Source organism: Garra rufa, chromosome 10, assembly GCF_049309525.1.
Source record: "Garra rufa chromosome 10, GarRuf1.0, whole genome shotgun sequence".
NCBI classification, from domain to species: domain Eukaryota; kingdom Metazoa; phylum Chordata; class Actinopteri; order Cypriniformes; family Cyprinidae; genus Garra; species Garra rufa.
Genome location: NC_133370.1, coordinates 3,440,620 through 3,464,898, shown reverse-complemented (window position 1 = coordinate 3,464,898; position 24,279 = coordinate 3,440,620). Strand labels below are relative to the sequence as shown.

The 24,279-nt window shown below is 33.0% G+C and overlaps 1 protein-coding gene across 1 annotated transcript in view; it reads right to left on the bottom strand.

The window, feature by feature from the left end:
- The window catches only part of sbno2a (strawberry notch homolog 2a), a 45,325-nt gene extending 23,132 nt beyond the window's left edge, over positions 1–22,193 (bottom strand). Inside the window, exons 1-13 of the mRNA XM_073848770.1 lie at positions 22,043–22,193; positions 20,304–20,383; positions 15,615–15,702; positions 9,629–9,799; positions 7,147–7,221; positions 6,934–7,051; positions 5,332–5,492; positions 5,102–5,235; positions 4,909–4,999; positions 3,202–3,345; positions 2,810–2,927; positions 264–369; positions 15–168 (exon numbers count right to left, since the gene is read on the bottom strand). Coding sequence (XP_073704871.1) covers positions 15–168; positions 264–369; positions 2,810–2,927; positions 3,202–3,345; positions 4,909–4,999; positions 5,102–5,235; positions 5,332–5,492; positions 6,934–7,051; positions 7,147–7,221; positions 9,629–9,799; positions 15,615–15,702; positions 20,304–20,383; positions 22,043–22,162 — 1,560 coding nt within the window. The 5' untranslated portion in view covers positions 22,163–22,193. The remainder of the gene's footprint in view (positions 1–14; positions 169–263; positions 370–2,809; positions 2,928–3,201; positions 3,346–4,908; positions 5,000–5,101; positions 5,236–5,331; positions 5,493–6,933; positions 7,052–7,146; positions 7,222–9,628; positions 9,800–15,614; positions 15,703–20,303; positions 20,384–22,042) is intronic.
- Between the last annotated feature and the right edge of the window lie 2,086 nt (positions 22,194–24,279).

Here is a 24,279-nt window from a genome sequence, read left to right as displayed (position 1 = left end):
AGTGTTTCTCTCACCAGTCTAGCTGCTTTGTTGTAGACAAGTTTGAACTCTTCGTCCAGTGTTATCTCCTCTATGCGAAAGGAGACGCCGGAAAAGCTCAGCTGCCGTGCGATATACATGCCACTCACTTTCATGTCCATGGCGACAATTTCCATAGCACCAACACCCCTGGAACATTAAGAAATAGGTTTTTATCAGATAAAAGAAACATCACTGGAGAAATCAAAGCCCTGATATCTGTGGGACTGAGTATGACCTCTGACCTTTTCTCAATAGCATGCAGGAAGTCGTCAAACGCCTTGAACGGCGTTCCTTGTCCCCAGATCCCCAGTCGGCTCATGTATATCATATTCTTTGGCTCAGAAGCACCTAGATGAATGAGAATGATGAAGGCAGGAAACTCAGATTTCATTAATCCACAAAAGACCAAGAAATCAGAATGCATAAAACCATAATGAGTCCTTTTTAATGGGATTTGGCTAACCCTAACTGAAAAATAATAAAATTGCTTAAAATAATGTGACCCTGGACCAAAAAAAAAAAAAAAAAAAAACAGTTTTAATTAGTAGCAATAGACAAAAATACATTGTATGGTTCAAAATGATTGATTTTTCTTTTATGCCAAAAATCATTAGGACATTAAGTAAATATCATGTTCCATGAAGATTTTTTGTCAATATTTAGATTTTTTTTCACCCTCAGAATCCAGATTCTCAAATAGTTGCATCTCGGCCAAATATTGTCCTACCCTAACAAACAATACATAAATTAAAAGCTTATTATTTCAGCTTCAAAAGGGTCAAATACGGACCCTTATGACAGGTTTTGTGGTCCAGGGTCACATACATACGATTTTATTACAAGCAAAAATACATAAAACTTTGTTTATTTTCAGCATTCGTCAAGGCAACATTTTTCATTTTCATTTAAACTTGAAAATGAAATATATCTCAAATTAAAAAATAATAAAAGTATATAGACATATGTATTATTAAAACAAAAATGGCTAAAAACAACATAAATAAAACATAAAAACAGAAAATATAAAAATATGCACACCAAGGCTACATTTATTTGATCAAAAACGGTATAAATTATATAATGTTGTATAATATTACAATTCAAAATATTTGTATGTATTCTTATGATGGCAAAACTGAATATACAAAGCATTTTTGTGAAAGAAATGAATACTTTTACTCCACAAAGATACATTATTTCAGTTATTTTATTATTTTTTAGTTAATGTGTGTGTAAAAAAAACTGTGGAAAAAATATAATATTGTGAAATATTATTAAAATTTTATACTACAGGGCCGTTGAATGCTTGAATCTGATTGGCTGACGAACGTTCTAGAGGTGTGCATTATATTCAGGGAAACGCACGGCGAACGTAGTTCCAGGCAGCTTTAGACCGCAGTGCATGTCTATATCACTTCGCCATACGATTTCAGTTATTTCAAAGGTCCTTACAGCCCAAAACAGCAAAATAACTAAAACCCACAATGACACTGGCCAAACTAAATACAGTAAACATCAGGATAAACACGACAGATTATTTCCATGTTTTTTTCCACAGTATATTACGTTTTATTATGTACGGAAAGCACAAACTCTATTTCTCTCGCCCTCTTCTCACTCACCTCACAGACGCACACACATAACAGTACAGTTTGCTCTGGCATTAGCATTCGCGCTAATGTTGTTAGCGCTGCTCTGACGATTAACAACTTAAAAACGACATGAAAGCTCTCACAAGCGAGGTAACAACGGCGTGGTCTTGAAGAAAATGAACTTAAAGTTTAACTGTTAGTAGAGACGATGCTGCCAGTCACCCTTGAGAGACACAGACATGAGAGAGGTAAAGTCATACACTTAAGTTTCTCTCCCTTCTCTCTTTCCGTCCGTCTGCTTGTCTTTCGGTCTGTCTAAACTTCGTTATTAACGGCATTATTTTACTATTAACAGCCCAAGCGTCGTTACTAGTTCTAAAATGACGTTTTGGAACTAGCAACGAAGCTGTTGAATGAGCTGCGTAAGAAATTAATCCTACTCACAATAGCGTTTTAAGGATAAAAACCAGACGAATGTCTTGAAATATATCACTTGATCGATGTCTTGAGGTGTGGTAACTGTAGTATAAGCGGAATAATTGACTTCGGGCAGTAGAATTCTACGAAAATAATGCACACCCGAGGTGTAACGGCCACTCCGCTTCGCGTCGTGACCGCATTACCACCTCGGGTGTGCATTATTTTCGTAGAATTCTACTGCCCGTCGTCAATTATTCCTTACGTAATGTATTTAAAAATATTTAAAGTAAATTTAAAGTATTTTTTTCCTGTGATGGCAAAGCTGAATATAAAAACTTTTTTGCGAAACAAAATAATAATTTTATTACACAAGGACATATTAAATGGATCAAAAGTGATAGCAAAGACATTTCTAATGTTACAAAAGATTTTTATTTGAAATAAATGCTGTTCTTTTGAACTTTCTATTCATCTGTGAATCCTGAAAACTAAAATCCATGAAGGTTTTCACACAAACATTGGGCCGCACAACTGTTATCAACACTGATAATAATCAGAAATATTTCCTAAGCACCAAATCAAAATATTAGATCAAAATGATTTCTGAAGGATCATGCGACATTGAAGACTGGAGTAATGATGCTGTTGATGTAATAATCTTTCACCATATTATTGTTTTTCCTTTACTTTGGATCAAATAAATGCAGCCTTAGTGAGCAGAAGAGATATCTTAATAAATAAATAAATATAAATATATAGATCTTAGAAACACCCACCTGTGGCACTAGCATACACCACTCTCGCCCGGGGCAGTTTGCTCTGCAAGTCCAGGACGGCTTTACCCATCTTGGTGGAGGTTGCATTTTTAGCCTTATGGCACTCATCAAACACAATCTGAGGTTAAAGGTCAAGGGTCAACAGCACTGCTACAATACTTTTGCTCATGCATATAAAGTGGCGCTCTGACGAATTATGGTGTGCACTTTGCTGATATACAGAGGATAGCCAATCATGATCATTTGCATGTTATACATGAGTCTTAAAGGTACAGAAGCAAAAACAACATGCAACCTTATAAATAACTTGATCACTAATTTATTTCCAGTTACAACCTAAAGTCTTTCAAACATTTCAATACACAAGCTGCAAAGCTGGAAGTGAAGGATACAACTCCATCAAAGTTGGGTTTGCACCAGTCCAGAATCTGTTTGAGTCTGGTGCGGTGCTGCCCTCCGGCCTGGCTTTCTCCAATCAGCGCTGAGTATGTGGCGAATAAAACGCCCTCTGAGGTAGCCGTATCTCCGTATTTAATCTGTGTGAAAAAGGAAAAACAAACATGGGCATTTAATAATTCAACAAGAAATCAGCAAGTTGACTGAAATCTCAGGTTTGACCAACCAGAGCACAAGAAAACAAACTAAGACGTTTATATTACTAGTTCACACTAATATAAATATTTCAAGCTGACTCGCAGTTTATTCCAGTCAATTTTAAAAGTAAATGAAAACATGGCATACTACTTTTGCAAAAGCATATGGCAGAAAACAAGATGTCTATGAAAGTAAGCTGGATAAGTGGCTGTGCGTTTGTGATGTTCTAATTTTTTTTTAACAGAAAATAGCTACTGTCTAATAGATTCACACACATCTTTGTCAGCCGAAGCCCTGACCTAAAATTCATCCAGATTTAAAGTTAATATTTCAATGAATTAATACAAATGCAGGTTCAAGGCAGTGTTAACTAAAACAAAACTAAAACTATTAAAAACAAGTGTGACTGAAATAAAGAATACGTGGATGAAACAAAAAAAACTAATATTAACAAAAATTAGAAATGTTGCCTTAGCAAATAAGTATATTGACAAAATGACAAAAACGAAAACTTAAAATAAATATAGAAATATTTAAAAAGAATATTTAAATATATTTTAAAAACTAATAAAAAAAATATAAAATAGAAAAGCACATAAAATTTCTCAATCCAAGTTACAGAAAAATAAAAATAAAAACTTTAATAGTCTATAAATTATACAAAAATAACACTGATTCACAGTTCTCTGATGTTGGTTAATGGTCACATAAAATGCAGGTAAACAAAATACTATATTCAGATTTTGCTAAGAAAGGGCAATATTTGAAAATCTAGAATCTGAGGGTGCAAAAAAATCTAAATATTTAGAAAAATGCCTTTTAAAGTGGTCTAACTGAAGTTCTTAGTAATGCATATTAATAATCAAATTAAGTTTTGATATATTTACGGTAAGAAATTTACAAAATATCATCATGGAACATGATATTTACTTAATACCCTAATGATTTTTGACTCATACAATGTATTTTTGGCTATTGCTAAAAATATACCCATGTAAATATACTTAAGACTGGTTTTGTGGTCCAGGGTCACCACAAAACCAGTCATAAGGTTAAATTTTACAAAACTGAGATGTATATATAATATGAAAGCTCAGAAAATAAGCTTTCTATTTATGTATGGTTTGTTAGGATAGGACAATATTTGGCCGAGATGCATCTATTTGAATATCTGGAATCTGAGGGTGCAAAAAAATCTAAATCCTGAGAAAATCACCTTTAAAGTTGTCCAAATTAGGTTCTTAACAATGCATATTACTAATCAAAAATTACATTTTGATACATTTACAGTAGGAATTTTACAGAAAATCTTCATGGAACATGATCTTTACTTAATATCCTAATGATTTTTGGCATAAAAGAAAAATCTATAATTTTGACCCATGCAATGTATTTTTGGCTATTGCTACAAACATACCCCAGCGACTTAAGACTGGTTTTGTGGTCCAGGGTCACATATGTGCAATACAGATTAAAATGAAGCAGTGATGATTCATTTCACAAACCTTATTTAAAGCAAACACGGGGATGTTGGGAGCATCTATATCTTTGAGATCTCTCTCAGCATCGTACTTCAGGTCATTTGACACACTGAACCTAAAATATCCCAAAAAATTCCTCCGTTAAGCATAAATCCATCAGAATGAATTAACAGTCAGATGAGCTTGACTGAACGTGAGCATGCATGCAGGTGTTTACCATAGCGCTTTCTTCCGTCCCTTTAAGAAATTCTCCAGTATGATTCCGGCCACAGTGCGGCCCTTCCCGACGCCGGCTCCGTCTCCGATCAGAAACCCCGCTCGCTGGCCGTTCTGCAGAATCACCTCGTGTTGCTATAGAACACAAGTATGGAGATGATTTTATATACTCAAACTAAACTCATTCGTGAGTGTAAAGAGAAGAGCAAAGAGAGTGCAGAGCAAGAGTACCTGGCAAGCGTAGACGATGGCCTCTAGCTGCAGGGCGGACAGCAGGCCGGAGTTAATGGCGCTGTCTGGAATGGACAGTGTGTAGGTGATGTCAGGCGGAGGAACGCTGGACAGTGTGTTGGTCTCCACCACGATGTCAGGATGAGAGATTCCTATGGTAGCTGCACACATGTGAACAGAGCCATTATTTGCAAAGGAAGCACCACAAAATATGAACTCAAGAAGAATTTGTGCTGTAAGAGGGATGCTTTTTATTCATTTTAAATGTTTAACACCTGTTGCACTTAAAATTAATACCATATGTCAGAGATGCCAAAACAGTTTTACTCTGAAAGGCAAAAATATGTCAGTAAATGCAGGCAAAAAGAAGATTTTAGTTTAATACAAGCTTAACATGTGAATTAGGGGTGTGCAAAGCAGCCGGTATTTGTATCTGTATTTGTATTTGTTGAGGGGGGAAAAGTATTTGTATTCGAGTAAAATTCAAAATAGGTGTAAAATCCTGTTTATGTGCGTTACACTTATAATTTACGTTATAGTGTAAGTATTCTTTAATTATATCCATTATAAAAATTATGTATATGCAATATTGGTTGATGTTTTTGAAAGAAAATAACATAACAGCCATTACCTCATCCACGGTTAAACCAACAACTAATAAAATACCATTGTGAACCCCACCACCACCCGTCCTTGTTGGAGGACGCTGAACAGACAGAATTAAAAACAAATAATACTTAAAAGAACTGTTCTTCTTCTGAATGAACTTCTTTCCCGTGGCGTCTGCCGTTGCTAAGCAACCATGACCTGATCTCTCAATGAAGACTCGGAAGTTTCAGCAAAGCATAAATGGATTTCCAGCATTAAAAATCGCTTGCAGTAGCTCTGCTATTAAATTTATTTTAAAATGGTTATTCCCGTACAGATATGATAAGCTGTTCCTCCAACTTGGCTGTTTTTCAATGTTATTAAGGGAAAGGGTGAAGCTGATTGGTTGGTTCTGGTCACATGACCTGTGCTGCGCTTGTGGCATTCTGAAAAGTTGAGATGTATTTATCTGGATTTTTTTTACTATTTTTAATAAATGTAGGGGTGGGAGAGTCTACTTTGTATTTATATTTGTATATATATTGAGTTTTGTAACAAAATGAATAAAATACAAAGTTGAAAAATAAATGAAATCATTTATATTTGCATTTAAATGCAACTTAGTTTAAGCATGTCTAATTATTTGAATGCATAAATCAACATAATTTATTAAAATATATTCTTAAAATCCTTTTGAATTTTGTTTCCCCCTCTGAAAATCTGTGCTGTGTATTTACATTTTTTTTTTTGGTTATCAAATGAAAGCATTACACATAAACCAAGTTTAATTTTTTGAATTAAAAAATGGAAGAAATGTGTGAGTATTGCTTAAAAAATAAGTTTAAATAATTTTAGTAGTAGGTACATTCTTTTACAACTTTTATTTTGACGGGTTGCTTTGAATACCTTTACATTTCTGTATGTATATGGTATGATGATACTTTCTCTCAAAAGAAACTGTACACAATGGAAACGGAAAACATAGGGCCCTATAGATAAAGCATGTCTATTTACATTTTGATGGCTTGTATTCGGCGTATGTGTCCGCATGCCCCAACTCCTCCGTCTCTTCCTCATCTGCCTCCTCCTCTTCCTCCACTGGCGGCAGCAGCGGCGGAGGAGCAGCAGCAGCCTGTAGAAATAAAGGAATGAAGGGGCACAAAACAAAAGATGATGAAATGTGGTGAAAACAGAGGACAGAGTATTGAAGAAAGGGAGATGATCTACCTTAAATCCTGCGACCGACGCAGACAGGATAGCACTGAAGTCATCCAACCTACCAGGAAATGCACTCAGGTTCTGCTGAAAAACACGGATACAAAGATGTTGAAATTACACAAGAGACTCTACATGCTAATTATTATCAACTACATGCATGAACTTTACTGGTGGTGAGTATTCAAGTGACCGTTCACCCAAAAATATTTTTTTTGTTATGTGCTCAACATGTTCCAAACTTGAGTTTCTTTCTTCTGTTGAACACAAAAGAAGATGTTTTAATCATTTTGGTAACCTGGCAGCTGACGGTAGCCATTGACTATCAAAGTATGGAAACGAAATATTATGAAAGTTAATAGTTACCAACTTGAGGTTTCTTTTTATTTTTGGGTGAACTATTCCTGTAAGAGAGTTGCTTCATTTATCTATTCAGGCATGTGATCAACTAAAGATAGAAAAACCATGAAAAACAACAATAATATTATAATTAAAAATACAACTTTTAAACTTCATTATCATTTAAATTGTAAAATATAAACACAATATAACGTACAGAAATATTGAATTTGTACTGTGGAATAAAAAAGACAATTTATCATAATATTTTATTTTACCATAACAGTAAAACTGCAATACTAATTTACGGCTGCATAATTTTTTATCGGATTTATGCAATTAATTTCATACTTTCCAGAAATCCTTATGAATAAAGAAAAAACACATCCTTGATTATTATTAAACTTAAAAATGCTAAATAAAAGTATTAAAAACCTCAAAGTATTTCAAAATGTCAGCAGAAACAGCAATCTTTTTATTTTGACAGTGCAAAATGTACAGTAAACTTTAAGTCAGGTTTAAGCTACAAAACAGCTCGAGTCAGAATCCTTCTACAAACGAATGAAAGCCCATTTCAGATACTGTAATCTTCTATTTGCAGATGTTACAGCTTCTTTCAACTACTCTACCGGATGGATCTTTAAATTTTGCGCTATAAAAATGATCTGAGGCTGTCAAAAGACTATGAAATTGCCTTGTATTATTCTTGTATTGACTCATGCTGTCACGCTTACTAAGACTGTACAGCTTCTCTTTTGGCTGCACAAGATAACACATTTTTATAATGGGTCAAGAAAGTGTTGGATTGTACATATATTTTTCTTTTCCATACAAAGATGTGCTCAGTTTCAGTTAAGGACACTTTCCTGTCACATGTTTTTTTTTTTTGCCATTTTTGCCTTTATTATGATAGGACAGATCAGACTTGACAGGAAGCGAAGTGGGAGAGAGAAGGGGGGCGGGATCGGGAAAGGTCCTCGAGTCGGGATTCGAACACGGGACGCCCGGAGCGCAATGACGCTGTATGTCGACGCGCTGCCCACAAGGCTATTGCCGCCGACACTTTCCTGTCACGTTTAACACATGCACACTTTAATAAGCACACAGAACGCAGGTGAATGTGTTCACATGCTCATCAAAATCTGCAAAAATCCATCCAGCTGTCGATCGAATTATGGGTGTATAAAGGAAAACAGTTTAACGCATTTACATGACCTTAAGTTTTGTTGTCTTAAGCATAAAGGCCCGGTTTCATAGACAGGGCTTAGACTAAGCCAGGATTAGGCCATAGATCAATTAGGACATTTAAGTAATTTTTATAAACATGCTTAGAAAAAAACATTACTGGTGTGCATCTTAAAACAAAAAAGGCACTGATATATTTTTAAGTTCAGTCAGTGCAAGCTTATTTCAGTTGAAACAGCTCAGACTTACATTTTAGTGCAGGACTAGGCTTAAGCCCTGTCTGTGAAACTGGGGGAATAGGTTTAAAAATGTGCATGCAAACAACCGTGGGAGCATTGAACAAGTAAATATCTCAGAGAAAAGCAGTACATGAATTAGGCCTGCCATTAACGACTTTTGATATATCGATTAATCCATCAACTAATTTATCAATTAATCTAAATGACTAATTTTCCACACAAAAAAATCAATTTTACTTGAGAACATTTTATTTTTTAAGAAAATCAATTAATTGGAGATGCGTTCGATTATTAAAATTGAATGGAACCATTAAAATGAAATCCAGAAAAGCAATCGATAAGAATTTGGTAAAAATAAAAATGTAAAAGCCAATTAATTAGACAGGATTTTTATGATTAAAAAAAAAACAAAAACAAAACATAAAACAGAGTATAAAAAATTTGATTTGGAAATAAAACGGATTTCATAGGGCCCTATAATTATAATTATTTTTTGTATGCCATATGTGAATTCACAAATTTGCTTAATTATGATTTTTAAATAGGTTTAATATATAATGCATCCTTGGAAAAACAGAGTCTAATAATGTGCTTCATGGATTCTCGTCAGTGAAATTCGTCACTTCTGGTATTTTGCCGGTTACTTGACGCAGGAAAAATTAAATCGAGGATTTTTAAAAATCAAACAGTCAAATAGAATTGACGAATCGCGACAGCCCTAGCATGAATACCTGTCTCTGACTGTGTCCAGGTATGTCCCAGTACATTTGTGGCGCAGGGCCTTCAGCGGGTAACTGTGCCAGGCTATCCGGGCCAAATCCTGAAGGGTCTGGGTACTCCGACAGAGAATCAGATGGCGAAGAGAACAGCGATGTGTTGGACAGCTCGTCTATGCAAAGGTCCTAGAATAACCACAAAAATGTGCTCAGAAATTGATGATTCAGTCACTATTTTGTTTTACTGAAATACACAAAGCGGTTTCATTTTAGATGTTGTTATCTAGCCAAAGTTGGTGTTTAAATCTGTATTAATTCATACTTTCTTCAGAGGAAACACAAAACAAAAACACTTTATAATGTACTGTTCACCAAAGTTATTATAGTTAACTAATACTAAAACCATTTTAAAAAAAAATTTAACTAACAAAATAAACCAACTAATAAAATAAATCATAAAAAATATATAAACCTTAAATTAAAATACAAAAATATTGCAGCTTCTAATATTCATTTAGTTTAACTTGACAAACTAAAATAAAGAAAAACTCAAAAATTAATAAAAACATTTTTTTAAAGGAAAACTTAAATAAAAATGACAAAAACAAACAAAATGACCAAAACTTTAGCTAAAATTAAAACAAAATTAAAAACTAAATCATTTATAAAGTTTCTTAAATAAACATAAAATAAAATATATTATATATAAAATAAAATAAAAAAATAAAACAATAAGTAAAAAAAAGTTATTAGCCCATCTTCTGAAGTCATACGGTTGCTTTGCATGAGGACAGATCAACTCAATAGCTTTTATTTAATGCAAACGTGTAGCTACGATTCTTCAAAACCAAAAAAAACAAACAAAACAAAACAAGTCACACTGGTTTGACATGAGCACACGACCATTAATTTAAAAGCTGTAACACTCAGAAGCGGAGCTCATAAAATCTGATATATGATGCGCAAACCGGTTTATTTTTCACAGCAGCTGTGGACTCAACACATTACTTCAGACATGGCCAATGTCCAAAAACACACACTATAAATCTGTCAGGAGATGGTTTTCATTCCTGGAAGCTTCAAACAGTTTTCCTGATCACACGCGAGGCGATAACCTCCTGTTATTACTAAGAGAAATTAAATATTAAAAACTGGACACCACTAAAATGAAGCCATATATCTTATGTTTAGGGGTTAAATGCACATCTTAAATGATTTAAGGTGTTATTTTTGTACAGGATAAATGTAGTAGTGCAAGTGACGTTTATTATGAAAAAAAAAAAATCTTTTCTGGTTAATATGTAAAATCACATATGATCATTTCAAAGCTATGCATGAGGACTAAAATAAAAAAAATCTTCATGATGATTTTAACAGTGCAAACCTCAATCATACAGTAAACTTAAAGTCAGGTTTAAGCTACAGAGCATCTGGAGTCTTTCACAAACCCAGAATCCTTCAACAATCAAATGAAAGCCCATTCCAGATACTGTAATCTTCTATTTGCAGATGTTACAGCCTTTTGAAAGGGCTCAACTGGATGGATCTTTCCATTTTGAGCTAAAAATGATCTGAGACTGTCAAAAAGACGATGAAATTGCCTTGTATTGTTCTGGAAACTACTCTGTATCCAACAGCAAGATGTCCAGTTGTGTAATTTTTCCATTTGCGAGAGTGAAATGGGTAATTTAGTGGAGATAAAACAGGGTCAGGACTGAATGGAGGGACAATAACAGTAAATTCGGTTACAGTTGGACAGGAAGGAATGAGTAGCATGGCATGAGGAGAGAGGTCAGAATTGTCCGAACACATCAAGAACTAAAGGCTGTAGAAGCGGATGCTGAAATAAAAGGAAGTAAACTTACAACAGTAGCTGGATCATACACTGTTTCTATACTGATATCATGCAAAATCATGTCATAACAGATTCCGACTGTCTGCACTGAAAGGGAAGCTGCATATCACCTCAAAAATGTTTACTAATAAACACCAATCAGCTATGAGAGCCTTCAATGTAAATACATCTGTACATCTGCATGAGATTTTTCAGAAAGCAAATGACTATACAAAACAAAGATATTAGAAACAGCACAATACGACTTGATATAATGAACAGAAGTTATTTACATAAGCAAAATTCATAAAATATTTATTTTCTACTGTGAACAAACTATGCATATGGGTTTATGAGATTTGCATTTAGATCACTGCTTTTCTGTTTCCAAATTATTTGGAATTGAGCTTGTTAGAAATACCGCTGTTCGCTCTTTTCTATGCAATTACATTAAATGGGGATTACATGAAATAAAGAGATTAGAAACAGCATTGATATAAATAAAATTAATAAATCTATCATATTTGTAAATATATTTCCAAATTAAAATATAAACAATTGCAGCCTTTAATAATCATTTAGTTTAACTTCACAAACTAAAATAAAGAAAAACTGAAATAAAAATTAATAAAAACATTTTTAAAAATAAAACTAATAAAAATGACTAACACTTTAAAATTAAAAACAAAATTTAAAAAAATAAAAACTAAAACAAATATACATTTTCTTAATTATAAATATTTAGAAAAATTGTTACTTGACAAAATAAAAAAATTAAATTTTAAAAAAGTTATATTGCAGCTTCTAATTTTCATTTAGTTTAAATTGACATTAAAATAACAAACTAAAACTAAAATAATTTATAAAACATTTTAAAAAATTACAAAAAAACAACAACTAAATGACAAACTAACAAAAACCTAAAAACTAAATCAAATATTAAAAGTTTCCTAAATAATCATTTAAATTAAAATAAAATATACATATTGCATCTTAACTTGAAGTTTAACTTGACATACTAAAATGACAAACTAAAACTGAAATAAAAATTGATAAAAACATAAAAAAGAAAACTAATAAAAATGACAAAAACAAAACACTTTAACAAAAACTAAATCAAATATAAAAAATAAATATTTTTTAAAATAAACTAACTAAAATTAAAAAATACAAAAAAATTTTTAGATAAGATGGAAAAATAAAAGATTTCAGGTACCCAATCAAGATCATCAGCACAAAATAAATAAATAAATACCCAAACACAAATAAACAAAGAGAAAAATTAAAAGGTTTCTGGAAACCAATCAACAGTAGCGTCACAAATTAAATAAATAGAGAAACAAACAAACAAATAGATAGATAAATAAAGATCTCAGGTAACCAATCAACAGTAGCATCACAAAATAAATAAATAAACTAACTAAATATATTAAAAAAAAGAAAAAATAAGGAAAAAAAAAAAAAATAAGAGAAAGATTTCAGGTAGCAAATCAGATTTAACCAAACCTGAGCTGTACCTTTAGCAAGGCCTGTCCTATCTCAGAGTATGAAACCACAGCACCGGCATCCGACAGAGAGCCGGAAAGACTTTCATTTGAGAAAAGCATTATCGTTTACCACTGCAGGAACTGACGCAAGTAAATATTCACTTTAATGCTGCACCTATTTAGGAGGGTCTGACCTGCACATGGTGAAAAATGCACTAAAATACACCCTTCCAACAGGTAGCATTGACTCAAACACAATCCAGTATGTGTTTGCTCTGGGGTGTGGTGGTCTTCAGTCAGGAAATGATGCTTTTGTGTCCATATTTACAGGCAGCCAAGCCCAATTTTACCACATATGCTTTAAGAAGTGTTGACAGACGTGTGGTTCTTGATAGTATGCAAATAGAAAGTAAATAGTGAATATGAGCCTGAACAGCAATATATAAGGAGCATATAACTGATATTTCCACTCGCAAACCTTTCAGTTCAGACAGTGTTAGTTATGCGATTAAGATCTGAACAATCAAAGATAAAGCTGGAAACTTTCAGCTGGCAAACCTCTCAACTAGTTTCCATGTTCTCATGCACAAAGAGAGCATAAACTCTTTCCTCCATATAAAATTGCTTTCCACGTATCACAGAGTGATAGCCTACATTGAGAGCACACTGCAGTGAATACTGTAAATCTTACTATTTTTAATAAGATTGTGAGACAGTGCACAGCATGCAACACCAACCATTTCAAACCAGGGCTATTATAATTACCTAAAAAAATAAAAAATATGAATTAAATGAAATAAAATAAATTTAAACAAATAAAATACAAAAAAACAAGCACTATTTCAGCATTTCTCACTTTCATTTAGGTAACTTGGTGTGCTAAAACAACTAAAAATTCTTTTTAAAAAAATGAAATTCATTTAAATTTTTTTAATAAAATGTCTATTTAGTTTTTAATTAATAAAACTAAAAAGAGAATATACAAAAATTATATAGACATTACAAAAAATTAAAATAAAAACAGAAAATATAAAAATTAAAATATTAATAAAAACTATAACATAGCTCAGCGATATTACAAATAACACCGTTAAACAATAGTATGCAACACTGTTGCCACATGACCTTTTTATCAAAAAGAAAATACAACATTTTTGTTTGTTTTTTTCAAATCATGAAACCAAATCATGATTCAAGAAAGAAGTCTTGATAGATTTCACTTTCTGTTCAGTTTAGTCTTTACACAAATAACATTCTGTAGCAGTGCTAAACGGATCTTCTCATTAATGTGTGTGCATTAATGTCACAGCTTCATTATCATAATTGTACGCTGCACTTCAGCTACAGTGCCTTGCAAATGTATTCATACCCCTTCATTTTTTTTCACATTTTCTGAATCCCGTTGCATAAGTATTCATACCCTTTTCTGGGACACTCGAAATTGAGCTCAGGAGCATTCATATTGCTTCTAGATGTTCCTACACTTGGAGTGGAGTTAAACTGTGGCAAATTCATTTGAATGAGTCTGATTTAGAAAGACACACACCTCTCAGAAAAGGTCTAACAGCTGAAAACGCATATCAGAGCAAAAACCAAGATAACTGCCTGTAGAGCTCAGTGACAGACTTGCGTTAAGGCGATGATCTAGAGAAGAGTTCAGAAAAAAATCTGCTGCATTGAAGGTTCACAGAAGCATTCTCCATAATGGAAGACGATTGGAACAACTAGGACTCTAGAAAATGTCTGCCAGCCCCCATCCAAGCTGACAGAGATGGAGAGGTGAAAAGGTGAGGCAAAGAATGGCAGATAATTGCCAAATGCAGATGTGCAAAGATGGTCACATCAGACCCAAAAAGACTTGAGGCTGTAAAGGTGCTTCAACTATGTACTGAGTTAAGGGTATGAATACTTATGCAATGTACTTACTTCAATGTTTTATTTTTAATAAATTTGTAAAATTTGCAAATCTGGTTTTTGCTTTGTCATGATTATGGCGTATGGAGTGTAAACTGATGTGGGGGAAAAACTAATTTAAAGCAGTTTAACATAATGCTGCAACTAAACAAAATGTGAAAAAAAAAAATTAAGTGCAAGGCACTGTATTTAAATCTGTGCTTTTAACTACATTTGCTACAATTAATTATTGTCAAAGCACATGAATGCAGGTTCGAGTCTGGCCTGCAACATTCTCTGCTTTTGCACACCATCCCACTTTCCTTTGCATTTACAGCCACAATAAAATCAATACATTACAAGATCCTCACTGCTCCGGGTGTGTGTTCACGGTGTGTGTGTGTTCACTACTGTGTGTGTGCACTTGGATGGGTTAAATGCAGAGCACAAATTCCTAGTATGGGTCACCATACTTGGCCTCACTTCACTTCCTTTCCTTTCCTTCCTTTGAGTACGATTTCGAAAACGAAAAACATGAGGATCTTCTGTCCTCATGTGACATGACTGCAAGTAACAAATAAATTCTTCCGAACTGTAGAGTTTTTCTCTTTAGGAAAAATTTTCAGTCAGATTTACCAGAGAAAATTCTCACAAACCAGGAACTAATACAAAAAAGGGAAAATGACACATTCAGTGCATATTTCTGAATTAATTTCTCAATGGTTCTGGTGAGTTCAGCCACAGCCAATAATATAGTAAAAAGCAAAGGACCAGGATCTGATCTTACCTGGGAGAAATCGCCATTCTGCACAAGGTCTTGAAAGTCCATGTCAGACAGGTCCAGGTTCACAGACGACGGGTTCGGCTGGAGCTGCCTGATTAATAATAGGAGAGAGATCAGGAACAAGCACACAGACAGCAAAATACTCAAGTACTACTAGAATACATATTAATTCGGAATATTTTAGGGGTGTAACTGTACACCTCTTCACATATATGTGACCCTGGACTAGGGCTGGGCAATTTGGCTTAGAATCAAAATCTCGATTAATTGAACATTTTAACCCGATTACGATTAATGAACGATTATTTTATTTATTAATAAAATTATATTTAATTATATTTATATAATATTTATTTTTTTGCCCTCATAGTTCACTGACAAGTTTTGTACAGTAAATATGTTCACATATTACAAGCGAGATTTTTGGATGAAGGGTGCATTACTTGATTTTAAAATAATTGAAGGAAACACACTATCTACGATCTATGATTATTAATTGAACATCAGTGTTGAACAACTGAAATTAAAGCAAGCATTGCTTAAAACGAAAAGTCACATTTTTCTTAAATTAGTGAAAATAAATAACTTGCACTATTGGAAACAAAATAAATAATTTTCAATGTTTTTCATATTAAAAGTAGAAAATAAGCAGTATCTCCTCTAAATAAAATTACCCTTGTATATCCTGTAAATACTTTTTACTGTATAAATACTGTTTAAGCTCTCCATCGACATGTCGGCGGAATAACGGAACGGAGCGCTAGTGTTTTTTAAAGGGAAAGTAATTGAAATAATCTTCCTGGAAAAATTTTAACGATTATAGGTTCTGAATGTCGATTTCGATTATTTTTCGATTAATCGCCCAGCCCTACCCTGGACCACAAAAGTGTTAAGTACCAATAGCCAAAAATACATTGTATGGGACAAAATTATAGATTTTTCTTTTATGCCAAAAATTATTAGGATGCTTTATGAAGATATTTTGTAAATTTCCAACCGTAAATATATCAAAACTTAATTTTTGATTAGTAATATGTGACCCTGGACCACAAAACCAGTCTTAAGTAGCACAGGTATATTTGTAGCAATAGCCAAAAATACATTGCATGGGTCAAAATTATCGATTTTTCTTTTATGCCAAAAATCATTAGCATATTAAGTAAAGATCACGTTCCATGAAGATATTTTGTAAATTTTCTACCATAAATATATAAAAACTTGATTTTTGATTAGTCATATGCATTGCTAAGAACTTCATTTGGACAACTTTTAAGGCGATTTTCTCAATATTTAGATTTTTTTGCACCCTCAGATTCCAGGTTTTCAAATAGTTGTATCTCAGACAAACATTGTCCTATTTTAACAAACAATATATCAATCGAAAGCTTATGTACTCAGCTTTCAGATGACGTAAGAATCTCAATTTCGACAAATTTACACTTATGACTGGTTTTGTGGTCCAGGGTCACATATGCATTAAGAACCAGTGGTGGATGAAGTACACAAATCAAGTACTTGAGTAAAACTACAGATACGTATAATACAATATTACTCCAGTAAAAGTGCTCCTTTTTCAATTTTACTCGAGTGAAAGTACAAAAGTACTACCTTTTTTGTGTACTTAAGTAAAAAAGTACTGAACTATTTTGCATTTATATAGGCTACTTAATTTAATTTTATATTAGCATATATTTTTTATAATCCTACAGTTCAAAAAGCCTTGGATTTTCCCAAAATAACCACCAGCCTATATGGAGTCAAGATATATTTTTGTTGTTGATATGGACTACGTCAACAAGAGTGATAATGTTCACTGTGAAGCTTACATTGTGATGTACCTAAGAGAAAACTGATAAGAAAAAAAAATATCCATGAATATTTTTTGTAAAATTCCTACTGTAAATATATCAAAATGTAATTTTTGATTTGTAATATGCATTGTTAAGAACCTAATTTGGACAACTTTAAAGGTGATTTTCTCAGTATTTTTGATTTTTTTGCATCCTCAGATTTCTGATTTCAAATAGATGTATCTCAGCCAAATATTGTCCTATCCTAACAAACCATACATCAATAGAAAGCTTATTTATTGAGCTTTCATATGTATAAATGTATAAATGTATAAATCTCAGTTTTGTCAAATTTAACCTTATGACTGGTTTTGTGGTCCAGGGTTAGGTTAGGTTACATTAGGTTATATGAGAATAAGGCCTGAAGTTAGGAAGAACATTTTGAGGAAAATATAATTATATTGTCATAATATGTTTCTGTTTTCTCAAACATTGTCTGTGGTGTAAAAACACCCCTGGCCAAATGAGGGCATCACTTCCCACTTTGATAACTACTAGTTACCATATTTTTGAATGTTCTTTTCTTTTTCCCTCAGATGTAATCTGTCTAGGTGGTTGATTATATTTGGACTTCATATCTGAAAATCACCTCAACTTAGCACCAGCAAGCTTGTTAGCTAGACAGTTAGCATCGGCTAACAATATTTACTTATTTTCAGTATGGTTATGAATAAACATTTATATCTGTCTACTAGGCTAGTTGATCCAAACAATATAAAAAATTATACCGTTAATGAACAATATAAAAACAGACGTCACATAGGACTAAATGCATAGCATTTTAATAAAACTGTTAAGGTTACAGCAACGATGAATATTAACGTGCATGAATTATTTTATTCAATCTGTGTTATTTTTGTTTCGTTTTTTGACCTAAAACATTGAGACAACGATGTTGATGCGTCTGCATTCAAGCATTCAGTGGGCTTAAATATATCACCCTTTACAGCAGATTTAGTTCGCAAACAACTGAGTGTTACAATAATTAATCCTTAAAATCGACATTATAAATTACTTTTCGCAGCATCAGTCGTGTGTGCGCGCTCACAATATCTCCCGGTTCTTATTTGTGAATTCAGTTGACTGGAGACTCGCTCTAAACAGCTCATTTGAAGCAGTGAGTTGTCGACTCAAGAAGAGCTGCAATTGGATCAGTCTAATTCGTGAATCAATCGTTTGTTGCGATTTGCGAACCGATTCAACAGGTTCCTTGAAAAGAATCAGTTTGTTCATTAATCAGACACCGCTTCTGCATCTCGGAGCACGTGATATATTATAAGGAGTAACGACATGTTTTATGAATGTAGTGAAGTAAAAGTAAAAGTTGCTCAAAACAAAACTACTCCAGTAAAGTACAGGTACTTGAAAAATGTACTTAAGTACAGTAACGAAGTACAACTACTTCGTTACTGTCCACCACTGTTAAGAACTTCATTTGGACAACTGTAAAGACAATTTTCTCAATATTTAGATTTTTTTTGCACCCTCAAATACCAGATTTTCAAGTAGTTGTATCTCAGCCAAATATTGTCCTATCCTAACAAACTATACGTCAATTGAAAGCTCTATTCACCTTTCAGATGATGTATAAATCTCAATTTCATAAAACTGACCCTTATGACTGGTTTTGTGGTCCAGGGACACATATCTAAATTATAATGAATCGATTTTGATTCTTAAATCCCAATATCGATCTTTTAGTCTATGCGGTTTCAGTTGATGTGTGAATAAAACCTAACTAGACATTATATAGCAGGCCTCCCGTCTATTTTTTTTCAATAAGCTGTGTAAAGATTACTTCCGGTAAGAAGAACAGTGTTATCTTACAAATTTTGTTGAATTCTTCAGGAAATACAAGCTGGAAATGTTTTTTTTTGTTTTGCTTATATCTAAAATAAACGTCAGCTGAACTTAATAGTTTGAATCTGGTAATAGAAAACTTTAATATTATACTAACATGGAAGTAATAGGGCTTCCTATATAGTTAGGAGCATTAGCTGAGATAGATATTTTATTTCTAAAAAAATTCTGATTGTAATTTAATTTATTTAGAGACAGAGGCACATTTTGATCAGTAAAACACTGTTTAAGTAAAAAACAAAAAAAGAAGAAGCTATTTTATGTTCCATTTTATTTTCCTCCTACTATACTGAAAATGTACTGAACCGTGACTTCAAAGCTGAGGGATGTATTGAAACATAATTTCTATGTACAGTTACACCCCTAAAATATTTTATCAGATCACTGATACATGTTAAAGAATTGTCACATTTCATTAACTCACGACATACTGTATATGTGACTTTGGACCACAAAACCAGTCATAAGGGTCAATTTTTTTTTTAAATTGAGGTTTAAATTGGTCTGAAAGCTGTATAATTGGAATAAATAAGCTTTCCATTGATGTATGTTTTGTTGGGATACGACAATATTTGGGAAATATTTGAAAATCTGTAATCTGAGGGCGCAAAATAATCTAAATATTGAGAAAACCACCTTTAACTTTGTCCAAATGAAGTTCTTAGCAATGCATATTACTAGGGATGCACCGAAATGAAAATTCTTGGCAAAAGCCGAATAAAATTAAACAATGGGCTGAAGGCCGATTACCGAACACGGTTTTTCATGTTACATTTTTTTGTATCTTATGTTTAATCAGAAAGTCATAATTGGATCTTGAAGTGAAACACCTGGTGACGTATGCAGATTGAACAGTCAGTGAGGAAACAAACACTGTTGTGTTGACTATTTATTGTTAATACATTATTATTAATATATAACACAATTCACAAAGCTTTTGTTTTTGGTTGTTGAGATGAAAAAAAAAGTGTGCGCCACTCACCTCCCAGATTGCATAGGATAGTGCTGGTTGTATTGAGTTTGCTGTGGGTACGTCCATGAGTTAGACGGATACAGCTGACTCTAGGGAAACAGGAAACAAACAGCACATTTGACACAGGAAGTGCCCCTTTGGAAACACTGTTCAGCTGAGATATTACCCATCACCCCAAATATTTACTGGCAGTGCTGATGATTTAGTGACTCATCTTGACATGGTGGGTGAGACCAGACACAACCGTGCACACACAGTCCACCAAATAAACCACCATAAACCAGGTGACATGAGACTACTGGTTCTACAGAGATGATTACCATTGGCTACCAAAGCACTCCAGGTCCATCCCATTTTGGACAAGGTTCAAGACCAGCTACAGCTATGATGAAGACAAAACTGTAGTTCAAAACGGCAGATTAAATCAGATTAAGGAAATTTGTCATCATGACAGTGACATTAGTGCAGCATCAAATAGACTCCTGTAGGTTTGTATATTCAATATGCTATCAATAGTTCAATATGCTATCAAACCTGGATTCAGAAAGGTTTGGGAGAGATTTTCATGTCTAATTTCAAGCTTGCATTGAAATTGAATTGTAAAATTATATAAAAATAGAAAAAGTTGCTTGTTTTTAGGATCACAAAAAAACAGATTTTATGGCATTGGTACATTTTCATGACATTTTATTCCCAAAATTTGGATTCAAGTTTGTAATTCCTGAAAAAGAAATGTATTTATTTTTGACTACTTTTGCAGTGATTTTACAATTAAGCTTAACTGTTAACATTCATTTAAAAATATATGTATAGAAGAACAGAAGCGTCTATATTTAGGACCTTTAAAAACATTTTGCTCCATGATATTTTCATGACAAATTCTCTCCAAAATTTGGGTTCAAGTTCATGATTCTAGAAAAAAAAGTATATAAAATATAATTACATATCTATAAAAGTACTTCAATTTTTAACCAACTTCAATTCGTAATTCCTGGGTTATCTCCCAAAAACTGAAAAATAAAATAAATTTTACAAAAAATTATACTTAACAGTAAAATAACTCAAAATATACAAAACTAGAAAAGCCTATAGTGACATTTTCATTACATTTTTTTGCTTTTTAAAATACATTTTGCAGTGATTTTTTAGTTAAGCTTAGTTGTAAACATTTATTCAATATATACATAAAAAACTGAAACGTCTATATTTAGGACCATTAAAAAAATTACACTGTGACATTTTCATGGCAAATTTTGTAATTTTTGGAATTGTTAAGTTGTAAAGTTTGTAATTCATTAAAAATGATAGAAAATATAATTACATATAAATATACAAAATACATAGATTTTAACCAATTTTGTACTGAACATTTGTGATTTCTAAGTGGATCTCAAACAACTGAAAAATAAATAAATGAATGAATTAATTAAAATAAAATAACTAAATGAAATTTCACAAGAAATTAAACTTAACAGTAAAATTACACAAAATATATAAAAATATGAAGAGCGTTTTTTAGGTTAGGTTTTAGATGTATAGCTTTTCCCCCCTATGGGCTTGTTCCACCAGTCAATTTTTGGTTTGGTCTTAACATTTGAGTCAGGTTCAGGATTCAGGTTCAAACATGTGCAGATCTTTAGCCTGAGACTCTTTATATAGGGGTAACCGTAACATTTACAGCAAACAATGTGTCTTAATGTAAAACGTGTGCAGATGTTTAGACATTTTAGGGTGCAGTAAGTATGTACCTCCATGGAACTTGTGAGAGGAGGACTGGGAGCGCTGAACTTTGGGCTCCCCAACTGAGGGCCCTCAGGGTGCAGAAAGTCCTCCGTGTCCATGACAACAGACTTGGCAAGAGTGGGCATCAGGCTCCGAGCAGAAACATGGTCACGTGTCAAACCCCTGTCATTCTCCAGCCATCTCTAAAAGAGAGTGAGAGAGAGATAACAGTCAGCATGATAATCTATTTGTTACAGTGTTTATAATTCAGATTGATGAGTCCTGTTGCAAAGTCATCTTGCATTGAGGATAAAGCAGAATGTATGACCATATGATGCTGGTGATGCTATAGGCATCCACAAGTGACAACCTGAACCTTCCAGGTTTGTTTGACCTGTAACTAAACTGGCTGATTACTAGCAAAATAAAACGTACAAGATACAAATAAATGTATGCATTTGTTTTAAAATAATTTGTTCTATTCTGCTTTTTTTATTATTATAAATTATGTTACCTTACCAGATGATCTGTATGCAAAAAATACTCTTTTGTTGACATTTATTATATACTACCAAAAAGTCTCTTCTGCTCACCAAAGCCTGAATTTATTTCATCCAAACACAGCAAAAACAGTAAAAATATGAAATATTTTTACTATTTCAAATAACTGCTTTCTATTTGAATATATTTTAAAATGTAATTTATTCATGTGATCAAAGCTGAATTTTTAGCATCATTACTCCAGTCTTTTGGTGTCACATGATCCTTCAGAAATCATTCTAATATAATTTGCTGCTCAAGAAACATTAACTATTATTATTATCAATATTTAATACAGCGAAGCACATTTTGTCAGGATTTTTTGATGAATAGAAAGATTCAAAGATCAGCATTTATCTGAAATAAAAAGCTTTTGTAACATTATACACTATACTATTCAAAAGCTTGGGGTTGCTAAATATATAGAAATTATAGAAACTAATACTTTTATTTAGAAAGGATTTTGATTTAACTAATCAAAAGTGATGATCAAAATACATTTATCAAGTTACTAAAAGATTTCTATTCTTCAAAGAAACCTGAAAAAAATCTCCTTCGCTGTTTTCAACATTATAACAATAAAGAATGTTTCCTGAGCAGCAAAACAGCACATTAGAATGATTTCTGAAGGATCATGTGACACTGAAGACTGCTAAAAATTCAGCTTTGAAATCAAAGAAATGCATTACATTTTAAAATATATTCAAATAGAACACTGTTATTTTAAATAGTAACAATATATAACAATTTTAGCACTTTTGCTATACTCTGAATCAAATAAATGCAGGCTTGGTGAGCAGAAGAGACTTCTTTAAAAACAAACATATGACTGGTATAAATATGAAATAAAGCGCTATTTCCGATAGAAAGCTAACAGATGGATAAACAAATAGAATGCGAGACAGAGATAGGACAAACAGACAAAACTAATGGGTTAACATATAATATATTAAATATGTGATACAGGCCTTGTCTGTGTGAAAGTTTGAAGGGAATTACACTTTAAGTGTGTGTCAGTTTTATTCTGACCTCTATAATACAACCTCACCCTTCCTAAAAGATAATATCACACTAAAAAACCTTTAACTGTTTACCAGATTATGATAAAATGACCTGTCTGAGCGTTTGTCAACCTGAAAACCATTAACCAAACAGTACTGAGCCCTCGAGCACGTCGTTTTGATATGATCACCAACTCGTATTGATTATTAAAGACTAACGTAATTGATTTATTAACGAATTGATCAACTGTCTGCGTGTTTTTCTGCTTGACTCAATGGAGCGCTATTGTTTGATTCGTGCTAACATGCTAACCTGACAGAAAACTCACTCACCGCGCGTTAATTAAACCCCCCTGTCCGCGAACCCCTTCCACGAGCACTAACGACCACTCAATCTGGGTTTTTCTTGATCGGTAAAGGCAAATTGGAGGGGTTAATCCATATTTTTCTACCCCTGTACGGTTGTTTACCTACTTCCTGGTCAACGTCGCCATCTTGATCTAAAAGAAGGAGGACTCTTCCGCTGACGTCACCGCGGATCGGGAACGGAACGCTTGCAGATATTTTACGCTAGGTGCATTTTGTGCATTCAAAAAGAAAATGATAAATATGTTTAAATATGTTTTGTTTCACATTTTGTTTGAAAATAAAACTATAAAGAAAGGGGAAAAAGAGGAAAAAAGAGAAAAAGAAGAGGAAAAAATAATAATAAGTCGTTTGGT